Genomic DNA, 26,786 nt, shown 5'->3' with positions numbered 1-26,786 from the left:
TTCTTCCAATCAATGAGAGGAGAAGCAGGGCGGGGCGCGGGAACGTGAAAAGAGGCCATCTGCAGTGCGCAAGAGTGTGTACACGCTTTGATTCTCTGGGTAAAGATGGCGGAGCGCGGTTACAGCTTTTCGTTGACTACGTTCAGGTATGGAACTCCTCTGCGTAGCTGAGGTTGCGGTATAATCGCCGATCGGATTTTCTCACGTCTTTGGTCTCTGGCTTGGTGCTTTCAGATGGCCTAGTAGGGGATGAGGGTGGAAATGCGATTTTGCAAAGTCATTTGTCGGGCCCGCGGGAGGCATGGGGAGCTGCAGTTCTGGGAGGCCTCGGGAGGTCCGGGGATTCCAGCTGACCCTGGGCCTGTGGGAGGGTCCAGCCCGCAGCCAGGGATTTGCTTTTGCTTTGGAGACTACGGAAGACGGCAGCTTTAGCTGATCTTTGCCCGGATGGCCTATTCAGAACTTAGTATTTCCTTTACGAATTACCCAGGTAGGCCTGACCCTGGAGCTTCTGGAGTTCGAAATGTTGGTCAGATCTCAGAAAGCCTCAACTTTACAATTTGGACTGTCTCCTTTTGGTACTAGTGTCCTTCGAAATCTGCTTTCGGTTTCTTCGATGCCCCCGTTAGAAGCCTAGGGGCTAAAAATGAAAGCCCTAAGCTTTCTGTCACGTAGTGTTTGTGGAACCCGGACTACTAGGCTACATTTGCGTTTTGGATTTTTTTTTTTTTTTTGGAGAGTGATATGTTTACTTTAAAAAAGATTGCAAGCTTTTCTACTTCAGAGCAAGGGGTTAAGGTAAGTATACTTTTGGAACAATTGAGTGATTTATAGCGTTTCCAATGTGAGAAAATAATCATCGAAGATTTAATAAACCGACGGGAAAAGGTTTAGTTTGACCATTTGGTTACGTAAGAGTGAGTCCCCATTTAATTACAATGTCTTCCTATCTGACGACTGAAGGCAGGCGCGATAACTTGTGGAGTACTTTCAGTGTGGGTGCAACTTAACCATCATCTCTTTCCACGACCATGTGTTGACAACGTTATTTCAACATTTTACAGATGAGCCAAGCACAGATGGCACAAATAAATAACTTGTCCAAGGTCATAGGTGAATAGCTGAGACAACATTCATACTGGACTCTGATGATGCAATCAATACACTTCATTAACATGATGTTTTCTTAAAATACTAAATTACTTTCCTTGCTCTTGACATTTTTCACTAATTAAGTGAGGGTATGTATGTTTTAAACCTTTGAATGAAATTAATTTGAATTTAATTCTGTAGTGAAGGTTCTGATGTACAATGAGGAAGAACAATATTTGCCAAGTAGACACTTCGTATTTGTGAACAAAGCAAACCTGTTCTTTTATTTTTGAGAAATTGTAATCCTAGTGGAGTTGAAATGTAAAACCACCATATATCATCAGGGACTGAATCTTTTTATAATAAGTTTCTTTATTATAATAAACTCGTTTTTTTAACATGATGGTTCAACTGTTAGATTTTAAAAACATTTATTTCTAAACTGTTGTGATGAGAATTAAATTATTAATGGTGTGATAAAAGACTGTAATGTAGGATGAAAAGGTATTCTTTTTTTATTTTTTCAATTTTCTTAATTGTTGTTCAAATACGCTTGTCTCCGTTTTGCCACCACTACCACCAACCCTCAGTCCTACCCACCTTTGGCTTTGTCCATGGGTCCTTTTATACATGTTCCTTGAGTACCCTTTCCCTGCTTTCCCCCCATTATCTTGCTCCCCCTCCCCTTTGGCTACTGTCAGTTTGTTCCTTATTTCCTCTCTGGTTATATTTTGCTTGCTTGTTTGTCTTGTTAATTACATTCCACTTACAGGTGAGGTGATATGGTATTTGTCTTTCACCTCCTGGTTTATTTCACTTAGTGTAATGCTCTCCAGCTCCATCCATGCTGTTGTGAAGGGTAGGAGCTCCTCCTTTCGTTCTGCTTCATAGTATTCCATTGTGTAAATAAATGTACACAGTTTCTTGATCGACTCATTTACTGCTGGGCACTTAGGTTGGTTGCTTCCAACACTTGACTATTGTAAAGTGTACTGCTATAAACATTGGGGTACTTATGTTCTTTTGAATTAGGGTTTCCGGATTCTTAGGGTATAATCCCAGCAGTGGAATTGACATTTCCATTTTTAGTGTTTTGAGGAAATTTCCATACAGTTTTCCAGAGTGGCTGCCCCAGTCTGTATTCCATCATCAATGTACTAGGGTTCATGTTACTCGACCACCTTGCCAGCACTTGTTTGTTGATTTGTTCGTGATGGCCATTCTCACCTGTGTGAAGTGATATCTCCTTGTTTTACTTTGCATCTCTCTGATGGCTGGCTAATGATGCTGAACATCCCTTCATAATGTCTCAGGGCCCTGTGTATGTCCTCCTTGGAGACGTGTTTGTTGAGGACTTCTGCCCATTTTTTTAATTGTGTTATTTGTCTCCCTGGAGTGGAGTTATGTGAGTTTTTTATATATTTTGGAGTTCAGACAGTTGTCCGAGATATCATTGGCAAATATATTTTCACATACAGTTGGTTTCCTTTTCATTTTACTAGTGTTTTCTTTAGCTGTGCAGAAGCTTTTTATTTTGATGAAATCCCATTTGTTTTTTTGGTTTTATTTCCTTTATATGCCTTCCTCTAGGGGACATATCGGTGAAAATATTGCTGTGTGGAATATCTGAGATTTTCCTGCCTGTGTTCTCCTCTGGTACTTTTATGTTATCAATACTTACATGTAAGTCTTTTATCCATCTTGAGTTTATTTTTGTGTATGGTGTAAGTTTGTGGTCAAGTTTCATTTTTTTTACATATAGCAGTCCAGATCTTCCAATACTGTGTATTGAAGAGGCTCTTTTTATTCCATTTCATGTTTCTGCCCTGCCATTGTTAATTGACCAAGAGACTTGGGTTTATTTCTAAGCTCTTTGTATGTTCCATTGGTCTATGTGTCTGTTCTTTTGCCAGTTCCAGACCATTTTGATTACTGTGGACTTGTAATGTAGTTTGATGTCAGATATGGTGATCCCTCTTTCTTTGTTCTTTCTCAAAATTGCTGTGGCCATGTGGGGTCGTTTATAGTTCCCTGTAAATTTTTGATGTATTTGTTCTATATCTGTGAAATATATCATCGGTATTTTAATAGGGATTGAGTTTAATCTATATATTGATTTGGGTAGTATGGTCATTTTGATGGTGCTACTTCTACTAATACATGAACATGGTATATGCTTCCATTTCTTTGTATCTTCTTTAATTTCTTTTTTCAGTGTTGTGTGGTTTTCTGAATACAGGTATCTTACTTACCTCCTTGGTCATATTTATTACTAGGTACTTTATTTTTCTTGTTATAGCAAATGGGATTTTTTTCTGATTGCTGTTTCTAATGCTTCTTTGTTGGTGTACAAGAATGCATTCAATTTCTGAATATTGACTTTGTATCCTGCTGTTTTGCCAAAGTCATTGCAAACAATGACTGTTCTCCTTCCTCCTTCCATTTTGTATACCTTTTATTTCTTCTTCTTGTCTGATCGGTATGGATAGGACTTCCAATACCGTGTTGGATAGAAGTGGTCAAAATGGACATCCTTGTCTTGTTCCTGATCTTAGTGGGAAAGCTTTTAGTTTTTCCCCTTTGGATATGATGTTGACTTTAGGTTTTTCATAAATGACCTTTATTATGTTGAGGTATGCTCTCCCTATTCCCACTTTGCTGTTTTTATCATAAATGGGTGCTGTACCTTACCAAATGGTTTTTACACATCCATTGATACAATCATGTGATTTTTGTCTTTGCTTTTGTTTTTGTGATGTATTATGTTTATTAATTTGCTAATATTGTGCCATACTTCCATCCCTGGGATGACTCCCACTTGGTCATGGTATATGATGTTTTTAACGAATTGCTGGATGCAGTTTGCCAGTATTTTATTGAGGATTTTAGTGTCTATGTTCATCAGCAATATTGGCCTGAAGTTTTCTTTCATTGTTGTGTCTTTGTTTGGTTTTGAGATTAGGATGATGCTGGCTTCATAAAAAGTGTTTGGGAGCCTTCCCTCTTCTTGAATTTTTTAGAATAGTCTTGAGAAGGAAAGGGTTAGTACTTCCTTAAATGTTTTGTAAAATTCTCCTGTAAAACTGCCTGGTCCAGGGCTTTTGTGTCCCAGGAGTTTTTTGATTACTGCTTTTATTTCACAAGCTGTTATCAGTCTGTTTAGGCTTTCTTCTTAATTCAGTTTTGGAAGATTATATTTTTCCACAAATTTGTCCATTTCACCCATGTTTTCAAATTTCTATGCACATAGTTCATAGTAATTTCTTAAAATCCTTAGTATTTTTGTCATACCAGTTGTAATTCTTTTCTTTCATTTCTGATTTTATTTGGATCATCTCTCTTTTTTGCCTTGATGAATTGGTTGAAGGCTTATCGATTTTTTATCTTTTAAAAGAACCAACTCCTGGATTTATTAATCCTTTGAATTATTCATTTAGTCTCTTATGTCATTTAATTCTGCTCTGATCTTGATTATTTCCTTCCTTCTACTTGTTCTGACTTTTGTTGTTCCTCTAGTTCTTGTAGATATAGGGTTAGGTTGTTTATTTGAAATGTTTCTGTATTTTGTAAGTAGGCCTGTATTACTATGAACTTGCCTCTCAAGCTTGCCTTCGCTGTGTCCCGTAAGTTTTGGACTGTTGTGAGTTCATTTTCACTCATTTCCAAAAATTTTTTGATTTCTTCCTTGATCTCATTTATTCACCCATTCATTGTTTAATAGTGTGCTATTCAATCTTCATGAATTTGAGTGTTTTTTATTTTTTTCCTTGAGGATGGTTTCTAGCTTCAGGCCTTTGTGGTCAGAGAAAATGCTTGATATGATTTTAATTTTCTTGAATTTTTTGAGGCTTGTGTTGTGTCCTATCATGTGGTTTTCCTTTTGAAATGTTCCATGTACATTTGAAAAGACTGTACTTTGCTTCTTTGGGATGAAATGTTCCATATGCATATTAGTTAAATCCGTTTGATGGAATGTGTTCTTCAGTTTCACAATTCCTTGTTGATACTTTGTTTGGAAAATCTGTTCACTTTTGATAGTGGGGTGTTAAAATCCCCTAGAAAAAAATGTATTACTGTCAATATCTTTCTTGAAGTCCTCCCAAAATTTCCTTCTATATCGGGTGCTCCGATTTTGGATACATACATGTTTATAATATTTATGTCTTGATGGATTCTTCCCTTGAGTATTATGAAGTGCCCTTCAGTGTCTCTTTTTATGGCCTTTGTTTTGAAGTCTATTTCGTCTTGTATAAGTATTGCTATGCCAGGTTTTTTGTCTTATCCATTTGCTTGGAACATTTTTTTTTCCCTCAACCCTTTACTTGCAGTCTGTATAGGTGTTTTGTTCTGAGGTAGGTCTCTTGTAGGCAGCATACGTGTGGGTCATGTTTTCTTATCCATTCAGCTACCCTGTGTTTCTTGATTGGAGTATTTAGTCCATTACATTTAAGGTTATTATTGATAGGTCCTTATTCATTTGCATTTTACTCTCTTTGTACCAGTGTTCCTCTCTCTCTCTTACAATTTTTCTTTCTGTTCTTAAAGCAGTCTCTTGAGCATATATTGCAATGCTGCTTTGGTGGAGATGTGTACTTTCAGCCTTCCTTTGCCCAGGAAGCCCCATGTTTCACCTTCTGTTTTAATTGAGAGCATTCCTGGGTGGAGTAGACTTGGTTGCGGTCTTTTGTTTTTCATTACTTGCAATATTTCTTGCCTTTCCTTTCTGGCTGTAATGTTTCTGTTTAGAAGTCAGCTGCTAGCCTTATAAGGGCTCTCTTATATGTTACTTCTTGTTTTTCCCCTGCTGCTTATAGTATTCACTCTTTGTCTTTGAATTTTGCTATTTTAATCATGTTGTTTCTTAGAGTGGGCCACTTTGGATTCCTCTTCGTTGGGACCCTCTCTGCTTCCTAGACTTGTGTGGCTTTTTCTGTCTTCAAATTAGGGAAGTTTTCCATCATTACATTTTCAAACAGACTTTCTATTCCTTGATGCTCTTCTTCTCACTCTGGTATCTCTGTTATATGGATATTATTACCATATAATATGTTTCATGTTGTCCTGCAATTCCCTTAACCCCTCTTTGTTCTTTTTGAATCTTTTCTCCTTTTCTTGCTCTTTCTGGGATTTTTTTTCTACCTCCGCCCTTCAGCTGGCTGATTGATCCTTTGCTTTGCTTTATCTATCCTCCTTTTGATTCCTAATGTGTTCTTCAATTCAGAAATTTTATTCATCATTTCCCTTTGGCTCTTGTTGATTGTTTCCGCGTCCTTTTTTATGCTAATACAGTTTGCAGTAAGTTCATCCTAGTTTCTCTGTTGTTGGTAATTGTCAGTGAGCTCATTGAGCTTCCTTAACAACTGTTGTTTTGAACTCTATCTGATAGTTGCCTTGCTCCTATATTGTTTAGCATTCCTTCTGAGGATTCTTACTTTCCTTTTGATTGGGGGTTGTTTCTTCATCTATTCCCATTTGTGAGACTCTTCTTGTTTGCTCCTGCTTCTTCAATTGATCTTCTGGTTTCCTGAATTTGTGGTGTGAACTTCTATGGTAGGAGGCCTATGAGATTCAGTAGTGCTGTCTCCTTCAGCACCTGAATTAGATGTTCTTGGGATGCTCTTTTTGCCATTTATATTGACTCTTTAAATGTAATTGGGTTTTAAGTATTGTTGGGTCTTTCTTTGGTGGATCCTTTCCTCCAGCTGGTTTACTGAGTGTCACTGTGTCAACCATGTCTTGTGCACTGTTGTGATGGTATAGATAGGTTGTGCCAAAGCTGATTCTTCTATCTGTTTGAGGTTATAATACTTTTCTCTTGCTATTTCTCAGTTGTTCTGGGTGATTCTCCACAATTAGTTGTGATTCCAGGTTATTCTTGGGAGGAGGTTAAGTGTGACTTCCATTTACTTCTCTGCTATCTTCCTCTGGAAAAGTTTTTCTTTTTCAACTTTTATTTATTGATTTAGGAGAGAGGAAGGGAGAGAGAGAAACATGTATTTGTTGTTCACTTATTTATGCATTCACTGGTTGATTCTCATATGTGCTCCTTGGGGATTGAACCCACAACTTTGGTTTATCAGGGTGACTCTAACCAACTGAGCTACCGGCAAGGGCAGTAAAGGTATTCCTGTGTATTGCATGCAGTTGGGGATATTGACAGTAAGTGAGTAAGCATATTGGTTCCTATAATTGCATTTTGGAAAATGTTTTTCCCTTACTTTTTGGAATTTTTACAAAAAGAACGTTAAAGAGGAATACAACTTTAGATTGGGTAGTCAGAGTCAGGAAAGGGGATGATTTTTGACATTGTAAGATGAAAAGGACAAAACTGATGATTTAGGGAGAGAGTTGCAGACAGAGGGGTGGGCATGCATGAAAGCCCTAAAGTTGGGAAAGAGCTTGAAATCTTAAAGAAATTGATATAAGGTCAGTGTGCTAGAGTGTAGTGAGAAAGGAGTTAGTATGAGTCAAGTCTAATCTCATAGGGCTAGAGTAAGAAGTTTAACTGAACCAAGAAGTTATTCTAGAATTTAAGCAGGGGGTGACATGGTACAAAGGTAATTCTGGGTGGAAAGATGGAAGAGAGGACAACTAGTTAGAAGGCTATTTCAGTTATCCCAAGTAGAGATGGTGCTTTAGAATAGGGTAGAGGCATGATTGAATACAGAGATTAGTCAGTGAGCTCACAGATTTGAGTTTTTATACACAAAGATGCAACGATAAATGTGTATATAAGTGATAAAAGGAAACTTAAGTTTACCTGAGCTTTTAATGGGTTCCCCAGAGGCACCACATTTTGCCGTATAAAATATGCACTTTTTGCCCAAATTTTTGAGGGAAAGATAAGGATGCACATTATACATGGGTATAATGATTACATGACATGGGCATAGTAATCCCATGTATAATGCATACTAAAAATGTGGTTGTGCATTATACTCAGGAACACTTTTTATATGGCAGAGTACAGTTAGTTGAACTAGGTATTCAACAATAATTGAAAGCTGTGTGGGATGGACCCAGAATACCATGATTTGGTAATTGGAAAAGTGACCGTGAAAGGAAAACAAGCACAGCCTAATTAACTAATTTAAATGCCTATTTATGTCATTCTGCTTAAGTCAGCTAATTTTGTTACGTAAGAGTCTTTAAACTACCACTCCTAGACTTCTTTAGATGGGACTGGATGTGTCTGTGTCAGCCAAATGGTTATGGACTCCTGGTAATAGGTTATATGTTGGAATATTGACTGAATAAAGCTTATACTTTGTTATGGAAGACAGATATTGCAAAAAAATAATTCAAGTGTGATGATTCTTAGCCTGAGAGGAGGTACAGGACACCGTAGGCATGAGGGTATGTTTTTCAACCTAGTTTGGCATGGTCAGGGCAGCTTCCCCAGGACATGACATTTCTACAAAGGATTAAGGGTGACCAAGAAAGAGTTCACCAGGTAGTCCTGAAATGCATTCCAAATAAGGATTAGCTTGTCAAAGGGTTTTTGAAACCTAAGAATAGTCCGTGTTTGGAGCAAGGTGGAATGGTATGAATTGAGATTTAAGTGACAGAGAGTACTCATAATTTTATGAAGCTAAAAGAGATGACTTTGAAACTCAAGATTTTCTTTTCAGTAGTAGTCTGGAGCTATGTACCTAGCTGTTTCACTTTGAACAATTTAATTCCACTCAAGGACTTTATAAATAAGGTTGATCTGTGACATTTATGATGATTCTAATTCAACAACTAGATCAAAATAAAGTATAACCTAAAAAAGCCATTCGGGGGCAAGTATTTAGCTACCAAACCCATGGAACCAGGTGTGTTACATAAAACCAGTTCATGACTTCTAAAAATAGTTTTACATTATATAAGAAGTACTTTTGTTGTGACTGATATCTAGGTCTTACATCTTAGGCCATTCTACTTTCTAAAATGTATATATGACTTCACCCACATGAAACATACGCTGCTGTTGTTTGGTATTTAACATTCAACATTACTATTTTGTGTTTATTTACTGCTAATTTTGTGCTGGAGACAAAAGGCATCACTTCATTTAATCTTCACAGTCTTTGAGATAGGTAAAACTACTACAGTACTATTATCCCCATTTTACATATGAGAAAACTGAGATACATAGAGGTTTAATAACTTGCCCAAAGTCACAAGGCTGAGGTAAGTGGTGAAAGGCAGCAGTAATGATATTTCTTTAAGTAGCAGACAAGAAATAAACAATCAAATGAAAGAGTTCAGTACCTCACTATGAATATGTTCAAATTGCCTGGTAAACTTTATCTGTACAACTTCATGATAAATTTCAAAGTCAAGCTATTCTTTTTTTGTAGTTTTTCAAGAGAGATGAAGGGAGAGAGAGACTGACCAATTTGTTCCACTTATTTATGCATTCATTGGTTGATTATTTATGTGACCTGACCAGAGATTAAACCCCCAATCTAGACATACTGAGACAACGCTCTGACCAACTAAGCTACCCACCTGGCCAGGGCCTCTTGATTTTTGATTAATGGGCTTATATAGCTGCCTTTTTAAGAGCTGTTTCTTTAATATTTGAGATTGTGTGAATTTAACAAATGTATTTGTTTCTTTTTAAGCCCATCTGGTAAACTTGTCCAGATCGAATATGCTTTGGCTGCTGTAGCTGGTGGAGCACCTTCAGTGGGAATTAAAGGTAATTAAATTCATTCATTTCAGATGCCTGTTAATAGTTATCCTGTTGTCCTTATGGAATTAAGTTATAATTCCATATATGATTCCATATACTAAGTTATAATTCCTTAAAGACAACAACATAGTAATTAATTTATAAATAAATAGCTATAGCAACATAATTTTTAACAGTTCTTTTTGTTAATTTATAGTATTTTAAGGTTTAAAGGAAGTAATAAACCTGAAAAGGTAATTAATTTTTTTCTCAAAATAAACATAGGACCTTTATTTACTAAGTATGATAATTTATAGTCTTTCCCATTCAGATAACTGAGTATTCTTTCACTTTTCCATTGATTAGATATCACTCTTCTCTGGCAGTTTTTATCTTTCCTGTAATTTAGAAACAGTTATTTATAAAGCTTAATCTAAAGATACCCTTTGAAAAAAGTCCCTGTCATTGACTTTAAATTTTCTATTATATGAACAGTAGGCAAAATTTCATTATTTTAAAACATGTGGTCTCTTACCTTAAGAAAAGTCATTTAATATTGTCAGCTATAGGGGTTTCTTAGTGTATATAGATGACTTGTTAGGGAGAAATTGATTTACTGTTATTTCTTAGGTCATTTTAATATAGAAACCCAGAAGAAAAAGTTTTATAAGTAAGAGGAAATGGGTGAAATGTAGGTATAATTCAAAAACTGTTGAAACATTCTTCAAATTATTAAACATTTAAGTGTTGTTTTATTGTTGTATTTTTAAGCTGCAAATGGTGTGGTATTAGCAACGGAGAAGAAACAAAAATCCATTCTATATGATGAGCGAAGTGTCCACAAAGTGGAACCAATTACCAAACATATAGGCTTGGTATATAGTGGCATGGGTCCAGATTATAGGTACGTTATACTATTTATTAATATTTATTTTCACCATCTCATGTCTTGCTCATAATCTGTTTGAGGAGAAAAAAATTAAGGAGTGTTTTTCCTTTAATCTCCCAGCTGGCTTTTTACTTCTTTTGTGTAGCAACAGCAGCATCACTGGCGGCGGAATTTAAGTTTGCCTGTACATGACAGACTGAGAGTTATTTTAAGGAAGATACTCAGAGCATGTTTGTTGTAAAAGAGGAGATAGAAAGAGTACTTATTCTTATTAACTTTTTTTTAGTAGTTCCTCCTTTCTGATGACAATCCCTCTTCTGCCATCCAAGGGCTGTGCCTCAAGGACTTTGCTCTTTTCTAATGGATTTTATAAGCAATACTAGTTATAACAGGTATAATAAACTACATTTTAAAACGTCATCAGGCTGAGGTAGCTCAGGTCATTGGAGTCTCATCCCATATACCGAAAGGTTGGAGGTTGAATTCTTTGTCAGGGCACATATCTAGGTTGTGGGTTCAATCTCTAATTGGGGCATGTATGGGAGGCAGCCACTTGGTGTCTGTCACATTTCTTTCACGTCAGTGTGTGTGTGTGTCTGTCTCTGTCCCTCCCTCCCTCCCTCCCACCTCTCTCCTCTCCCTCCATTCCTCTCATTCTAAAATCAATAAACAATTTTAAAAACATTTGCGGGAAAAAATGGCATCAAGCAGCAGAAGAAAGCATCACCATCCAGAGTTAACTCCATTATATTTATTTCTGTTTTTAGTAAAGGGACAAAACTCTCCAAGGCCATTGAAAATAGCAGAATATGGCAGCCATTTGGGGTCCAGTTGCACATCTGTTTACTCCTTTTATATTACACACAAGGAGATAGAGTTACAGCAGGGCACCAACAAGTTGAAAGACGGACAGTTTTCCTATGTCTGTCATTTAACCATAAAAGGGGTATGACTTCATTCTTGATTTTGTGTGGAACAAGATAGGTGGAGCCAGAATTTCACTTTAAGTTGAAAAATGGCTGGAATGGTGACTAGACTTCACTACAGTGGATCCTGTTACTGCTGCATAGAAGGAATGCCTCAGTGTGCTACCACTGACAGAATAAACTGAGAGAACGGGGACATTAGTATTGTGTGGGGGGATAATGTACATGGTTCAGATCAGTAATATATGAGCAGATAAAGTACATCCTATTTGTCTTCCTGTATGTTTTTGATGGCTACATAGTATACTCTTTTGATAAATTTCACATTTTTTAACTTATAAGTAGTTTTTGCTCTCCCTTAGTCTCTAAAAAGTACTTTTTGATGTATAGATGTAGAAAAGATTGAATCATTTCAATCAGTCTTTTGAAGCAGAGTGAGAAAAAAATGCCTGAAATTTGGGTGTGTATATTCACATGTGCAGGTGTATCTGTTTGCTGGAATGAGATATAAAACAAGATGACTGCTCTCGAGATAAGGAGCACAATCTTGAAACTATAGAGGTGATAAAACTCTCATTGTGTACACTAAATCTGTTGTTATTAAGCTGGCTGGTATCCCTAGTCTCTCTTTTTTGTGTCCTTAATCATCTGCTGTGGTACATCTCCTCTGTGACACTGATACCTTCTTGTAAATTAACTGGAATCATGTAAGAGCAAGACTGACTTTAAGTAGACAGCTACTATTAAGAGAGATACATGTAAAACTGTGCTGTAGGTATATGCCTTTAGAAGGAGAATGAGTCTTTAGGTACTAGACTCTTAATTTTTTTTTTTTTTTAGTGTCTTAATTTTAATTAAACCTTCTTCCTTGTTTGCTAGAGTGCTTGTGCACAGAGCTCGAAAACTAGCTCAGCAATATTACCTTGTTTACCAAGAACCCATTCCCACAGCTCAGCTGGTTCAGAGAATAGCTTCTGTGATGCAAGAATATACCCAGTCAGGGTAAGTTGATTTTATTACTTGGAATGTGTCATGAATTAGAAAGAAAATCATTTTAGAAGCACAGATGTATTTAAAAAGATAACTTACTATTTCTGTATTTGTTTAACAAATAGATAAAATCATGAATATGATTAAATTCTCACCTGGAGTTAGAATATTTTCTTAAGGAAAAATTGGATGTTTTCTTGCTATTGGTATAATAGGAGAAAGCAGTAGAAAGTAGCTTCTGTATAAAGTTCTTTGACCAGGTACTAAAACACTCCTTTATACCCAGACAGCCCTGATGTTTCCAAGTTTATCTTCTCCATCAGAAATTGTCATAAGCTCACCATGAAAACAAAGCTCTTTGACACCTCCATATTCATTTTAATTCTGTTGGATTTGGGTGTGAAAATGGATGAAGTGGCATAAAGGTAGTTGCTCATATGTAATGCCAGTGGGAAAGCTGCATTTGTTGAAGGTTGTCATTTTGTTAGGACACTAAATGTTACGCCACACTTATTAAACTCAGTATTTGTATCACTCCATTTACCAAAATGATTTAACTGTGGTTCCTTGATTCCACAAAGAGAATTAATTTTGAATTGATTATTAAGAAAAAGTAGGAAATACCTTTTGAGGAATTTATAAGTCTAATACGGTTTACCTGATAATTTGCTTTACTTGAGAGTTTTAATAAATTCTTAACTTAGATTGACTTTAACAACATGAAGACATAATTTTCATTTTCCTTTGTTCAGTGGTGTCCGTCCATTTGGAGTTTCTTTACTAATTTGTGGTTGGAATGAAGGACGACCATATTTATTTCAGTCAGATCCATCAGTAAGTATTGTCATGTGTATTTTGAGGGATTTGTTAAAGTGCTTCTTTAATAGCTAATAAAAATAACCATAAAAAATTTTAAATTAACAATATTTTGTCTTTTTCTTTTGGGCTTTAGAAAGTATGTAGTAGTACATATTTATTTGCACATTTGAAGTGTTGGTAATTCAGCCTTTTGATAAGGAAGCTACATTAGTTCTGCCCTCTGTTTTTCTTTCATGTTCATTAACTTCACATAATTGAATGATTTGTTCAAATAGTTATCAAATCTTCCAAAATTTAGAATTCTGTTCCTTTGAGAAATATTGTAGTGAAATATACAGGTCTAGAGGACATGTTATAGTCTTTACCATCTATTTAATCTTGAGGCTGACTGGAGTGTGACTAATCCTGTGCTAACGTTGGTGTAACTGCCTTTCATTTTGCCAAATGGGTGACTTGTCTGTTCTAAAGCAGAGGATTGGTCTCTCAAGTTAAAAAGTATATGAATGTTGCCTATTCCACATCCTTCTCATTTGCTGTGAAGAAAACTGGAAGAAAAAAAATGATTAGGAACTGATCTTTCATATTTTATGAACCATTAGATATTTCTAGGTTCACCTAATTCACATTTTGTGTAAAGACAAAGGAAAATATTTTGGTTGTTATTTAAGAAAAAGGAAGTATTTTGAGAACTTTGTTACCGCATCTCTTGATTTTCTAAAGCAACATGACAGGCCCTCTTACTTTCCTTTCCAGTGAGTAGCAGAAACTACTACGACTGGAATCCAGGTTTCACCTTTTGCCCTTTTTTTCCTGTTTTATCTAAAAGCAGTTGTTTCTCTTAAAATGTTTATATTTGTGTGTTTGTATGGTCATATGTACTTTTTCAACAGATGAAGTCATGACATTGCTACTGCTTTCATTTAATTAATTTATTCACCAGTGATGATGAGATGAATTGAGCACCATTTTTCAGATACATGACACTTTTGTAGAACCCTTTAATCCTAGTAAACTAAAAGATTACTGTAAATTGTTTGCTTTAAGTTAACCTGAGTTTCCTTTAACTGGCTTTTTTACATAAATTGTGTACAGTAAATTGCACATTTTTAAAGGGTACAATTTGATGAGTTTTGATATATGTGAATACCTGAGAAAACCATCACCACCATTAAGATACAGAACTTCTCCATTACTTCTAAAAGTTTCTAAATACCTTTTGTTATTTATCCCTGGAACTTTTTAAAGAGAATAACCAACTTTATGACCTTAGAAGTTAGAGACAAATTATAAAGCCAGAAAATAAATGGCAGGGCTATAATTAGATTAATGATTTGAATATGGGTTTTCCTTCCTGGTTTAGGGAGCTTACTTTGCCTGGAAAGCCACAGCAATGGGAAAGAATTATGTGAATGGGAAAACTTTCCTTGAGAAAAGGTAAGCTGACCATAAATGGATTTATTAGCGAACTTACTTTATGGTTTTCAGCTTTCTTTTTTCTACTTATTTACTTATTTTTGTTTTTAGCTCATTTTAAATAACTAATGTCATGAGTCCAAATCTGTCGTATTACTCTGTATTTGACCCTACTTACAGATGAAACAAACAGAAGATTCCCCATCCTAGTTCTCTAATCTTCAGTATATTAAATGGTAACATTAATTTCTTAAGAACTTGTCCTATCAAACAAAAAAAAAAAGCCAAGCAAATTTGGAAAAAAACTTTTGGGAAGAACATTTTTACATGATTACTGGTAACATTTTACATTATGATAATTACAAATATAAATTGTGAAGCCAAATACCTGGTGTTGGTGGTAGAATAAATATATGATACACATGCTTAATAAAAAGTAGAGCATGGGGAAAACCTGCTGTCACTGCCCTAGCATTGGAAATTGCTTTCAGTTATTTCCAGTTGTATTCTAGACTCAGCATTATTGTAGTCCACCAGTAATGTCCTACATTTTGAATGGGAAAAGTTTGTAATTGACTTTAACAGATGACCCTTATTGGTACATTTCCACATAGTGTTAAGATTGCTAACAGTCTCAGACCTGGGATTAATTGGTAAACTTAAATAATTTTAGGATCTTAAAGCACTTCCCTTTTCTGTTTACATTTTATTAGTGAGTCTTCAAAACATTTCACATAGAGGTACGGCTTATAAAAACAAACTAGGAATTTTAGCAAAAGTCTGTTTTCTCTGCTTTATTATTATATTTTAAAGATTTGTTTCTTTCTGGAGAGGAAGGGAGGGAGAAAGGGAGGGAAACATAAATGTGTGGCTGCCTCTCACACTCCCCCTACTGGGGACTGGCCCACAACCCTGGGCATGTGCCCTGACTGTGAATTGAACCTATGATCATTTGGTTCACAGGCTGGCACTCAGTCCACTGAGCCACACAAGCCAGGGCTCTGCTTTATTTTTTTAAATTATTATATTTCCACCACATTCTGATTATATTGAATTATTTATACTTAAAGAAGTTTCCTAAAATAAACTCATCTGGGGAATTATCATCGTGATAATGGGAATGCACCTAAAATTATTGTCAGTTTATTTGTGGATGACTATCTCAATGAGATGGCTAAAATAATTAATCTGTACCTTAGTATTTTAAGAGTGCTTTAAATTTTTTAAAAGTCTTAATAAGCTGTTACTATCACTGTTTAAATAATTATAAATAGTATAAATAGTACCATAAATTATTTTTTTTCTTCATAACATTCTTTAGATACAATGAAGATCTAGAACTTGAAGATGCCATTCATACAGCCATATTAACCCTAAAGGTTAGTCCAATATCTAACAGTTGGATTTATAATGAATTTGTCATTGTTTGGAGAATTGACCTTTTTTTCTTCCTCATCAATAGGAAAGCTTTGAAGGGCAAATGACAGAAGATAACATAGAAGTTGGAATCTGCAATGAAACTGGATTTAGGAGACTTACTCCAACTGAAGTTAAGGATTACTTAGCTGCCATAGCATAATAATGAAGTGACTGAAAAATCTGGAGTTTCAGATAATCACTATACTTAAACATGTTTAAAGTATGTTTTGTTTCGCAAACTTTTGCATACCTGTTTCTACATGATTTAATGGACCGATGTTTTTAAATGACACTTGCAAATCATAATAAACTGTTAAATCTAACTTGCAGCTTTTTAGGAGTTAGTAAAAATTTTTAAAATACTCATTTCCTGCTTTATGTCACAGTTGATTCCTGGAAACTACATTGCAAAACAGAATGGTGAGATCATTCTTTAGTCTTCATGTGGTTTGGTTAAGTCAAATTTTATTACCCTTTTTACTACCAGATATTGTCTATGCTTCAATAAAGCAAAATGCTGATTCTGGTAAATACTACTTTTAGATCTAAGAATCTGCAGACTTTCATGGATTCATGAGAGGAGGTAGGATTCAAGAGGCAGATGTTTCTTAGGCACCATTAGGTGTGGGTCAGTAAAACCCTAGGATGTTCTGTGAGGTAGAACTGCAGCTTTGAAGAGAACTAAGCCAAATAGTCTCCTATAGAGATATATTATGTAAGTAAGTAAATTATGTACTGGTTCCTGTTGGTTTCTACATCACAAGTAGGTAAATGTATTTTAAAAGAGCTCTTTAGTTTTACTAGATTTCAAAGTCAACGATGGATGGACATGAGTGCTGGAAATAAAATACTAATACTCAAGTGTCAAAACTCTGGTTTAAGACTCGATCATTCATGTAATCTCAGAGTAACCATACATGCAAGCCACCATACAAGCAAGCTAATAATAGAGTATCTGAACTCTTTTCATTATATATGAAGACATAATATAGTTTTCTTTGTCTTTTTTAAGGATAAGAGAAATCACGTCAGTAGGCTGGCTCACAGAACATAGGGAGAGTTTATGATTGTCATTTTACCAACAAATGGTAGGCATATCCATGATTTCAGTGTAGTTAAAAAGATTTTGATTAAAATTTAGCCAATTTCAGGGAAAAGGAGTCCTAGAGCATTTTTGTCAGAATTCTCAGTTCTACACACCCATGGCTGTGGCAGAAGCATTATTATGGTACATGCGAACTTCTTATTTCAAGATGTTTGTCTTGAAAACCTCATCTAATAATCTTTCCTTATGGGCTCTTGGTACATTGTGAATTCAGCATACAAGAAAATGAAGATAGTGATAAAAAGGGATGGTTTTCAGAGTCAGGTGTTAGGTCTCCCACTTACTGGCTAAGTGACAGCACAAGGTAAATTATCTTAGGGTTTTCCAAAAATAATTTGATAATGCAAGTGAAGGGCCTTGGCAAGGTTAATGGTTTGCTTTAGTTTTAGCCGCCTTTGAATTTACTTCAAGAAGCAAATTCATTTTGCGACTAGAAGAATACCACAATTCTACAAATCAAAGAAAGGAAAAACAAAGCATTTATGACAAAAGGAAACCACATGGATTTTCATTCATAATAAAAACAGGAAAAAACTAGCTGAAGCACGTTTTGTCAAGAGTTGATTGCCTCTTGCTTCATTAAATGTGAAGCACAGTTCAGGTGAAGCTGTTTTTTATTTTCATTGACCTTAATAAACCCTGGGCCCTGGCTGGGTAGGTCAGTTGGTTAGAGCTCATCCCAGTATCCCAAGATTTCAGGTTCAGTCCCTGGCCAGAGTACATAGGAGAATCAACCAAGAATGCATGGTTAAGTGAAACAAACCAGGCTTGCTAGCTCACTCTCGATACCTTTCTCCCTCTCTCCGTCCTCTCTAAAATCAATACATAACAGAATAAGCCCTCCTTTTGCCCAAGTTATTTGGTTTAGCCACCCATTCCCCTGCATCCCTAAATGTTCCAAAATTCTAGTCATTTCTAGTCTGTATATTCTAGCTGCTTTTATTTAAGTGTCAAAATGTTTCTAATTGTCATAATCCCTCTCTGTTTTTGGTTTAACTAGTATCTTAAAACTTTTGTCTCCACTTGCTCCTTTCCTCTTTTTCAGTTCCTCACTTAACCATGAATTTAATTTTACAAAACAATTTTTAGCAGTGAGACATGAAAATATTTAAAATTCACAACAAAAGGTGAAATAAGGAAGAATAATACTGATCTTTACAATTATTAAATGCCGTTTAGGCACTGATCAGGTGATGGGGTGATCAAGAGTTTTTATCTATTGAGTTATGTTTATGGACCAAAAGTGCCAAATCTGAGTCCTTAACCTCACCACTTTGTCAGGTGTCTACTTGCTATTGGAGGCAAGTGCTCTACTCCAAGAAAAACACAAACGGGTGAAATAAGGGGAAGGGATTAGCCCAAAAACATAAGCATAACTCCCAGACGCAGATAACAGTGTGGTGATGGATGGGGGAGAGGGATGAGTGGAGGCAGGCAAAGGGGGGAAAACGGGGACATTTGAAGTATTTAATGAATTGGCCAAAAACTTAAGAGTTTGTAGCTCCCTTAATATAGAATTATGATTTCCTGAAACCCAGTCTAGGGTTTTGTATTAATGTCACATTACCTCACATGGTTTCTTCCATTCTGACTCCATTGACTCAAGAACCTTATTAAAGACAAAGCAATACCTACTGCCATGAACAGTTAGATAACTTTAACACTTCATCAAAAACCATGTCCCTGAGTTGCATCTCTCTTAATTTTGGGGGGTATTTCATTAAGTACTCTATTTCTGGGTTCTGAAGTTTAGCCACTATACAAACTATTTTGCAAGATGAGAATTTAAAACACCACACTCACTTTCCCTCTCTCAATTTTATTAGATCACAATGTTTTAGTTTTTATTACAGCTGTGTAAGTGTACTATAATTATATTTTCTAAATTTTCCAGGGGGTGATACAGCCTCACATTTTTGTTGGCTTTATTTTCTGTGGAGCTATTACTAATTGCCAGTTTTCCCCTACAGGATTGTAAAACCTTCTGCATACTGTTTTTATGGTCGGATATCAGGTAATCAAACAGTTCTAGCTCAGCCCTTCAAACCCACGCCCCCAACATCATTCCAGGAAGTTTCTTGGAACCATCTGTCTTTAGTTGGCGGGTTTAAAAATTCCAAGTTAGAAATAATTATCTCCACATTTTGAAAGTATTACTTTACTCCCTTCTAGTTGCTGATGAGAAGTCTAATGCTCTTTATTTTCGATGCCAAATTTTTCCAGGGGTGTACAACCTTTTGGTGTCTCTGGGCCACACTGGAAGAAGATGAGTTGTCTTGGGCCACACATTAAATACACAAACACTAACAAACTGATAAGCAAAAAAAAAAAATGTTAACTAAATTTATGATTTTGTGTTGGGCTGCATTCATAGCCATCCTGGGCTACATGCTGCCAGTAGGCTGCGGGTTAGACACCCCTGCACCTGTTTGTCCCCTTTGCCACTCTTAGGATTGTTTCGTGTATCAGAAATGTTCTGAAATCTACAGTGATGTGCCTTTGTATGCGTTCCTTAAGAAAAGAGTATATATCAGATGAGCCATGACCTTTGCAGGGTTAACATTCATTGCTCTGCGTTCTCAGCAGGGCCTTACCCTGTAAATATTGGTACCTTTTCCAGTTTTGGTAAATTTTCTAGCATTGAGAAATTACTTCTTTCCTTTGTTTTTGTTTTTAAAACGATTGGCCCCTTTTGTTGCTGTATTTGCTTTTTTATTCTATTTTTTGGGGGGGGGGGGGTATGTACTTACCCTGCCTTTTTTTCTATTGATGTTCAAAATTTGAGGTAACTTTTTTGATTTTGAAGAACTCATTCCTATACATTATCACCTCTTAAAAATTATCTTGATTCATAGCTGTAATACCTTATCTGAGACTGCAAAAGGACATTTTTTGAAACTTTTGTTCTGTATTTTGTTGCCTTCGGATTCTAAACAAAACTGGAAGTGCTGTTTTTAAGTTCCAAATCTACTTAACTGAGGGATGGTGAATATCAGCACCTACAAAATTACGGTCTGCCCTGGCTGGCGTAGCTCAGTGGATTGAGCGCGGGCTGCCAACCAAAGTGTCACAGGTTCGATTCCCAGTCGGGCTACATGCCTGGGTTGTAGGCCATGGCCCCCAGCAACTGCACATTGATGTTTCTCTCCCTCTCCCTCTCTCTCTCTCTCTCTCTCTCTCTCTCTCTCTCTCTCTCTCTCTCTCCCCCCCCTCGTCCCTCTCCCTCACTTCCCTCTCTAAAAAATAAATAAATAAAATCTTAAAAAAAACAACAACAAACCTCTATGGTCTTTCTTTCATTTGCTCAGTTTCTCCAAAATAAAATGTTTTGCAGGGAAGGGTGGTGGGGAGAATGGGAGCTGAGTGCCAGCATTCTAGAGTGGGCAGAGAAGGAACCCATAGCATTTCACCATTCAATAGAACTTTTCATGGAACCCCTCTGGTTCCCTATCTACATCATCATAAACTCTAGTCTTGTGGCTAGCTGCACAAAATAGGAGAGAGGACTTCGGTGTTTTTTTCTTACTCAGACCTCAGCAATGCCCATTTTCGATCCTGCCTCACTGCTCCCCTGTCTTCTGCCTTCCAGGCATCTGTCTGCAGCTTCAAAGCCATTCTGGGGTTCCACTTTGCAAACAATGGGCAAGGTTTTGCCCATTCCTAAATCCTCCATCTTCAGGCTGCCTGTGTTCAAATAACCAATCTGTGTTGACTTAACTGTAAAATATGTCTGCTTTTTAGGTTGTTGAGAAAAATAGGATAAATTTATATGTGACAAGCACTTAACAATGCCTCCCATATAGAAACATAAAATAATTACTGCTTTTCTGTTTTCCAAAAGTGTCAGGTGCAGTCTTGTTCGTTTTGTTTTGGGAGTTTATTTTTTTCGTCTCTTTACTGTTAACTGCAGAAAGGTTTGAGGAAGTCTACATAGGATTAATTTTAACTTGAAGTCCTCTTAATTTTTAAAATTAGCCTTAATGAAGCCCTAACGTTTCTGGGTGACTTTGGGCACTTTACTAAATTTATATTACTAATTTATATTACTAAATGTAAATTTCCCAGCCCCTAAGAAGTCACCTAATCATTTATTCTCTTTTGAAGATGCGTCCCACTTTATAGGGAGATCCCGTATGGTGTAATGGAAAGTGCTTTGGCCTGAAGTCAGAAATCCCAGCTCCAGCACTTAACAGATGTGTAATTTCAGCCAAAATTTTTTCTAAGACAGCTATTGCCCGGCACTCGGTTGGCCGCAGAACCACACAGTGTACTTGGCTGGAGCTGGGCTCCACCGGAAAAGTTTCTCCGCTAAAATGAACCGACTGTCACCCAGGAAAGGTCCAACTGTGATTAGGTGCTAAGGCGCGGGGTCAGCCTGCCTGCGACCCTGGAGCTGGAGCTAGGCGTCTCAGTTGGTGTGAGGTAGAGCCCCGCGAAGTGCACCCCTGCTCCTTTCTTGGGGCCTGGTGGCTGTTCCTCTACAAGCTCATCCAGCAGCGGGATTGGGAGAAGCCCTGTGCCATCAACAAATATGGCGGCCATGTTAGCATCAGCCCCGCTCAGGAGCCCGCGTTGCTTCCTGGGAATCGCGGTTTCTTGTCACCCGGCGCGAGGCCACGAGAAGTGGGAAGTGCCAGAGACCGTGCGGCCCTGGCGGGCTGAATTGCAGCAGCAGCAGCAGCAGCAGCAGCAGCAGCAGCGGCCGGAGTCCGTTGGGGGGTCTGCTGTGTGAGGTTTTCCGGTGGGTCCCAGCTTGTCGAGCGCACTGCCCGCTGCTCGCTGTCCCAGGCGCTGCTGGTGAAGAGCTAGGGGAGGGGAAGAGGGAAGGAAATTGGTCGTCCTTTTGAGGCCTGGAGGCGACACTGCCTGGCCAGTCTGGGTGGAGGGTAGCCATCGCTGGGTCTGCTCGCCGTCTACCCCCGCCCTGCCTCCACGCTCTGGCTGCAGAGCCTTTTGAGCCTGTCTGGCAGGCCTCAGCGGTACTGGTGCCGAGGCCAGCCGGGAAGGCCTTGACCTCGGGGCCGCCACAGACGGTACCACAAAGTTTAGTTGATCTTCAGAGTGGGAGAGGGAACAAAACTAGTGGACTCCATAGATCTTTAAAAGAATGGGAGTTGGCGTTGAAGGCAGGAGTGAGGCGTGTGTACAGATAGACCCCTGTGTAATCGCCATTAAAGACCCATTCATGAAGGAGAAGATTAGAAAGCCTTAATGTGGCATTTTAGGAGAGTCTTGCTTTGGACAATTTGCTAATATCTGTGTATAGTTTTATTTTAATCGTTTTATCTTGACTTTAGGAGCTTTTATTAAAATTTCTCTACAACCAAGGACTAAGGCTGCTGACAGGGAATTCCCACGTAGCTCATTGCAGAATTGCTGCATTTAATCGTGACCCGGTTCATTCTGTGGATCCCATGACTTCCCAGCTGACGAAATAAAGGTCTACAGTTAGTGAGAATTCCAGCACACCTAAGGAAGAGTTCAGAACTAAATCTATCACTTTTTATTTAGCTGTCAGAGGATGGAGACACTCCAAAACCAGACATGCAGAAACTCAGTTTCCTAGACTCAGCCTCCATAAATTTTGTTTCTAGATTGAAGTTTTGTAATCCTCACCATAATTTTTGAGGACTTTAAATTTGCCTTGTTTCTTTTCTTTTGATAGGAAAGGAATAATGCTGTCAGCATGTCAGCACACTCCATGCTCTGTGAACGAATCTCCATAGCCAAAGAACTGATCAAGAGAGCAGAATCACTTTCTAGATCAAGAAAAGGTGGCATTGAAGGTTCTGCAAAGCTGTGTAGCAAATTGAAGGCTGAATTAAAATTTTTACAGAAAGTAGAAGCTGGGAAAGTAGCTATTAAGGAATCCCATTTGCAGAGCACTAATTTAACACACCTAAGAGCCATAGTGGAATCAGCAGAAAACCTGGAAGAAGTTGTTAGTGTTCTCCATGTCTTTGGTTACACAGATACCTTGGGAAAAAAGCAGACCCTTGTGGTGGATGTTGTTGCAAATGGTGGTCATACATGGGTAAAAGCCATTGGCCGAAAGGCTGAAGCTCTGCATAATATTTGGCTGGGAAGGGGCCAATATGGTGACAAAAGCATCATTGAGCAAGCTGAAGACTTCCTTCAGGCCAGTTACCAGCAGCCAGTGCAATATAGCAATCCTCACATCATCTTTGCATTTTACAACAGTGTCTCCAGCCCCATGGCAGAGAAGCTAAAAGAAATGGGCGTATCTGTGAGGGGAGATATAGTAGCAGTTAACTCGCTGTTAAATCACCCTGAAGAACAGCAACCCATTAAGAGAGAATCAGATGATGAGGGCCCTGAACTTTTCCAGGTGACCAGAGTAGACCGAGAAAATATACTAGCAAGTGTTGCATTTCCTACAGAAATTAAAGTTGATGTGTGCAAAAGAGTAAATCTGGACATTACTACTTTAATCACATATGTATCTGCCCTCGGCTATGGAGGTTCCCACTTTATCTTTAAAGAAAAAGTGCTCACAGAACAAGCAGAGCAAGAGAGGAAAGAGCAGATTCTACCACAGCTTGAGGCATTTATGAAGGACAAGGAGCTGTTTGCTTGTGAATGTGCTGTCAAGGATTTTCAGTCTATTCTAGAGACTTTAGGAGGACCTGGGGAGAGGGAAAGGGCCACTATGCTAATTAAGCGAATTACTGTTGTGCCAGACCAGCCTTCTGAGCGGGCCTTAGGACTAGTGGCCAGTTCAAAAATCAATAGTCGTTCGTTAACAATTTTCGGGACAGGAGATACCCTAAAAGCCATCACAATGACCGCCAATAGTGGTTTTGTCAGAGCTGCCAACAACCAAGGTGTTAAATTTAGTGTGTTTATCCATCAACCCAGAGCACTTACTGAGAGCAAAGAGGCTCTAGCCACCCCCTTACTAAAAGACTACACAATTGACACTGAACGCTGATGATATCTTTTACATATCATCATGGATCTCTGGCTGGTGTGGCTCAGTGGACTGAATGCCAGCCTGCGAACCAAAGGGTTGCTGGTTGGATTCCCAGTTAGGGCACATGCCTGGGTTGCCATCTAGTTCCCCAGTAGGGGGCGCTCAAGAGGCAACCACACATTGATGTTTCCCTCTCTCCCCATCTCTAAAAATAAATAAATGAAATCTTTAGAAATATATATTATCATGGAAATAAGTTTTTATACCAGAGACTGGGTCTTCCTATCTTAATTGGGAGAAAAAAATCTATAGTAAAAATAATAACTGAGAGTTCAGAGTTGATTTGTTTCTCATCTATAAAGTATATAACTTCCTAAAATAGAAAAACACAAGAGCTTATTTATCAAGCTGTCTACATTATAGTACCTAAAAACAGAAGTACATCTATGTAAGGCTTTTAGCTGTGTCACAATGCTTTTATTTGTTTGATTCAGTAGAGCTACAACCCCACCTACTGGTAATCACATTTCATGGGCTGTGGCTGCACAGCATCTTGCATTAAATATCTGGTGAAAACAAGCTTGTTTTTTATTATATGGGTCTATCAGTTGGTAATGGGTTGAAGCTAGGAGAAATAGTGTGTAATTAATTTTAGATTCTAAAGTTACAGGCATTATCAATGAAGAGAAACTAATTGCTATGTGTCAGGTGCAGTCTGGGTATGTTTATGAAGAGTAATATAGAATAAGTGCTTTCTTGTTTTTCTTTTCTTTTTAAAAGTAAATTCTGACCTTGCAAGTCCTATGGATCTTTTGATACACCTTTGTAAAAAGAAAGATAGCTGACAATTACACTACTATAAACTAGGACATTTAAGGTAAAATATTAATTTGAACAAATTAAAAGAGAATTATGTAAAACATTGAAAAGAAATTCAGATCTTTTAAATACAAACAGCCCCCATATTGCAAATATTTGGATTATGAATCCTATTTTCGCTTTTTCTTTTGTAAGTAGCAAGTGAAAACTGCATTTATCTCACTGTTGTGAAATAGTAGCAGGGAGATTGCATACCTGTTGAATGACACTTTGTAATTGAGAAGAGATTTTTATGTCAAGGTTGTGCTAGGTACTTAATTTGTAACAAGGTGAACAAATTAGCATAGATATGTATTCACGTTTTAAAAATGAAAAAATGGAGCCTTAGGGCTTAGACTATGTGGGAGCTAGTATTAAATGATTTCATATCATTACAGCCTAACCTCTTTCTACTGTGCCAATTCCTATTTTGTGAGAAGGGAAGTTGAAATTTGATCATTGGGGCCCAGGAACATTCTGGAACAAAATGCAAAATTCAGTGTATGGGGCATTTTAGAGATTCTGTTACTCAGAATATATTTTCTAGGGTGGAATGCTGTAATTCGTGTTCCATTTTAATGCAATGAGGTATACAGGGTCTGGCAGAAGTTATGCCTATGTGAGTGTGGTTGATAGTGTAATTATAAAGGAGTAATAATTTATAGTTTTAATTTGAACATTTCAGCTAAAATGTCATATGGTGTGCTTGCATGTGACACTGTTTTGTTACAGAATTACGTGCTTACGATTTTGTAATAAAAGATTTTGTAATGAAAAAGCATTATTTGTGACAGATCCTGTATTTAACTTACATTGCAACTAAAATTGTCCAGTGTTGGAAATTGGACTTGGGCTTTTGGAAGCACCCATGAAAGTCCTATTAAGTTCTTATTACTGTGAATATTGAGCATTATTATGATAGTTTGGTATGAAAGATAATTGATCTTTGCCATAAGGAATTTTTAGTCTAAAATGGAGGTAGACAGCTGAAGTACAATTTTATTAAAATCTCTAAATGAATTATGTTTAAAATACTATTAAAGTAGTAATTTTTTGCTATGGAGTCAGGAAGTCAGGAAATGACATTTGAGGATTCTTAGTGTGAGATTTAATAAGATATGTACAGGTACTGAGTGGGATAGGGAAGGTACAGAAGTGAGTGTGAGGGTTTGTTTAAAGCCTAGGCTCCTGTGGACAGTTTATAAAGAATGAAACTAGAAAAGTAATTCTTTCCAGAGTGGCATTAGAAAGCCATTGGCAATTTTTAAGAAGTGATGGGCCATGATCATATCTCTTATGAGAACAATGAAAACTTGTAGTATGAAAGATGAATTAAAGGAAGCAAAGATAGGACTATAATGGCCTTGTCTAGAGCAGTAAGGATAGGATGTAAAGTCATGGGTATAAGCTGGATTTGTTCAAGACAGAATTGACATAATGCTAACTTATTCATTCAGTACACATTTTTTAGTGTCATGTGCCAGACAGTGTGAAGGGCCAAGCTTTTAAAAGAATAGTAAGAAAAAGGTATCAATAAATAGATTTCTTTTCCTGTGCACTATGAATTGATACTTGAGGACTTGGGGTATTGGCCAATTGGGATACTTACAGCTATAGGAAAAAACTGCATTGTGAAGTGGTCACAGCTCTGGTCCCCCAACAACTGTTGTCTTTTTCCA

At 37.2% G+C, this 26,786-nt stretch overlaps 2 protein-coding genes across 3 annotated transcripts; both read left to right on the top strand.

Annotated features, from left to right (window-relative positions):
• PSMA2 (proteasome 20S subunit alpha 2) lies at positions 1 to 17,080 on the top strand. Its single transcript, XM_045827561.1, has 8 exons — positions 1 to 146; positions 9,705 to 9,781; positions 10,526 to 10,658; positions 12,449 to 12,571; positions 13,312 to 13,393; positions 14,739 to 14,812; positions 16,113 to 16,170; positions 16,254 to 17,080. Exons 1-8 carry the CDS (start codon positions 106 to 108, stop codon positions 16,368 to 16,370), a joined length of 705 nt encoding a protein of 234 aa, XP_045683517.1. The 5' UTR covers positions 1 to 105; the 3' UTR covers positions 16,371 to 17,080.
• Positions 17,081 to 21,922: 4,842 nt separating this feature from the next.
• On the top strand, positions 21,923 to 25,915 carry CUNH7orf25 (chromosome unknown C7orf25 homolog). Of its 2 annotated transcripts, none has more exons than XM_045828006.1 (2): positions 21,923 to 22,056; positions 22,981 to 25,913. In XM_045828006.1, the coding sequence occupies exon 2, from the start codon at positions 23,002 to 23,004 to the stop codon at positions 24,265 to 24,267; it is 1,266 nt and encodes a 421-aa protein (XP_045683962.1). In that variant the 5' UTR covers positions 21,923 to 22,056; positions 22,981 to 23,001; the 3' UTR covers positions 24,268 to 25,913. The 2 variants fall into 2 exon arrangements, with proteins under 2 accessions (XP_045683962.1, XP_045683963.1); XM_045828007.1 differs by having other exon boundaries at positions 21,958 to 22,112; positions 22,981 to 25,915.
• The last annotated feature ends 871 nt before the right edge of the window (positions 25,916 to 26,786 follow it).

This window comes from Phyllostomus hastatus, unplaced genomic scaffold (assembly GCF_019186645.2).
Source record: "Phyllostomus hastatus isolate PE091 unplaced genomic scaffold, TTU_PhHast_1.1 phas_scaffold_78, whole genome shotgun sequence".
Classification (NCBI taxonomy): Eukaryota; Metazoa; Chordata; class Mammalia; order Chiroptera; family Phyllostomidae; genus Phyllostomus; species Phyllostomus hastatus.
This window is presented reverse-complemented; position numbering and strand designations above follow the sequence as displayed.

Excerpts from the sequence above, each read along its gene's own strand:
- PSMA2 (XM_045827561.1), top strand. The coding sequence starts at position 106 with ATGGCGGAGCGCGGTTACAGCTTTTCGTTGACTACGTTCAG. Across the intron at positions 147-9,704 it reads TTTTCGTTGACTACGTTCAG|CCCATCTGGTAAACTTGTCC; the intron begins GTATGGAACTCC and ends TTTCTTTTTAAG. Across the intron at positions 16,171-16,253 it reads CAGCCATATTAACCCTAAAG|GAAAGCTTTGAAGGGCAAAT; the intron begins GTTAGTCCAATA and ends CCTCATCAATAG.
- CUNH7orf25 (XM_045828007.1), top strand. The coding sequence starts at position 23,002 with ATGTCAGCACACTCCATGCTCTGTGAACGAATCTCCATAGCCAAAGAA.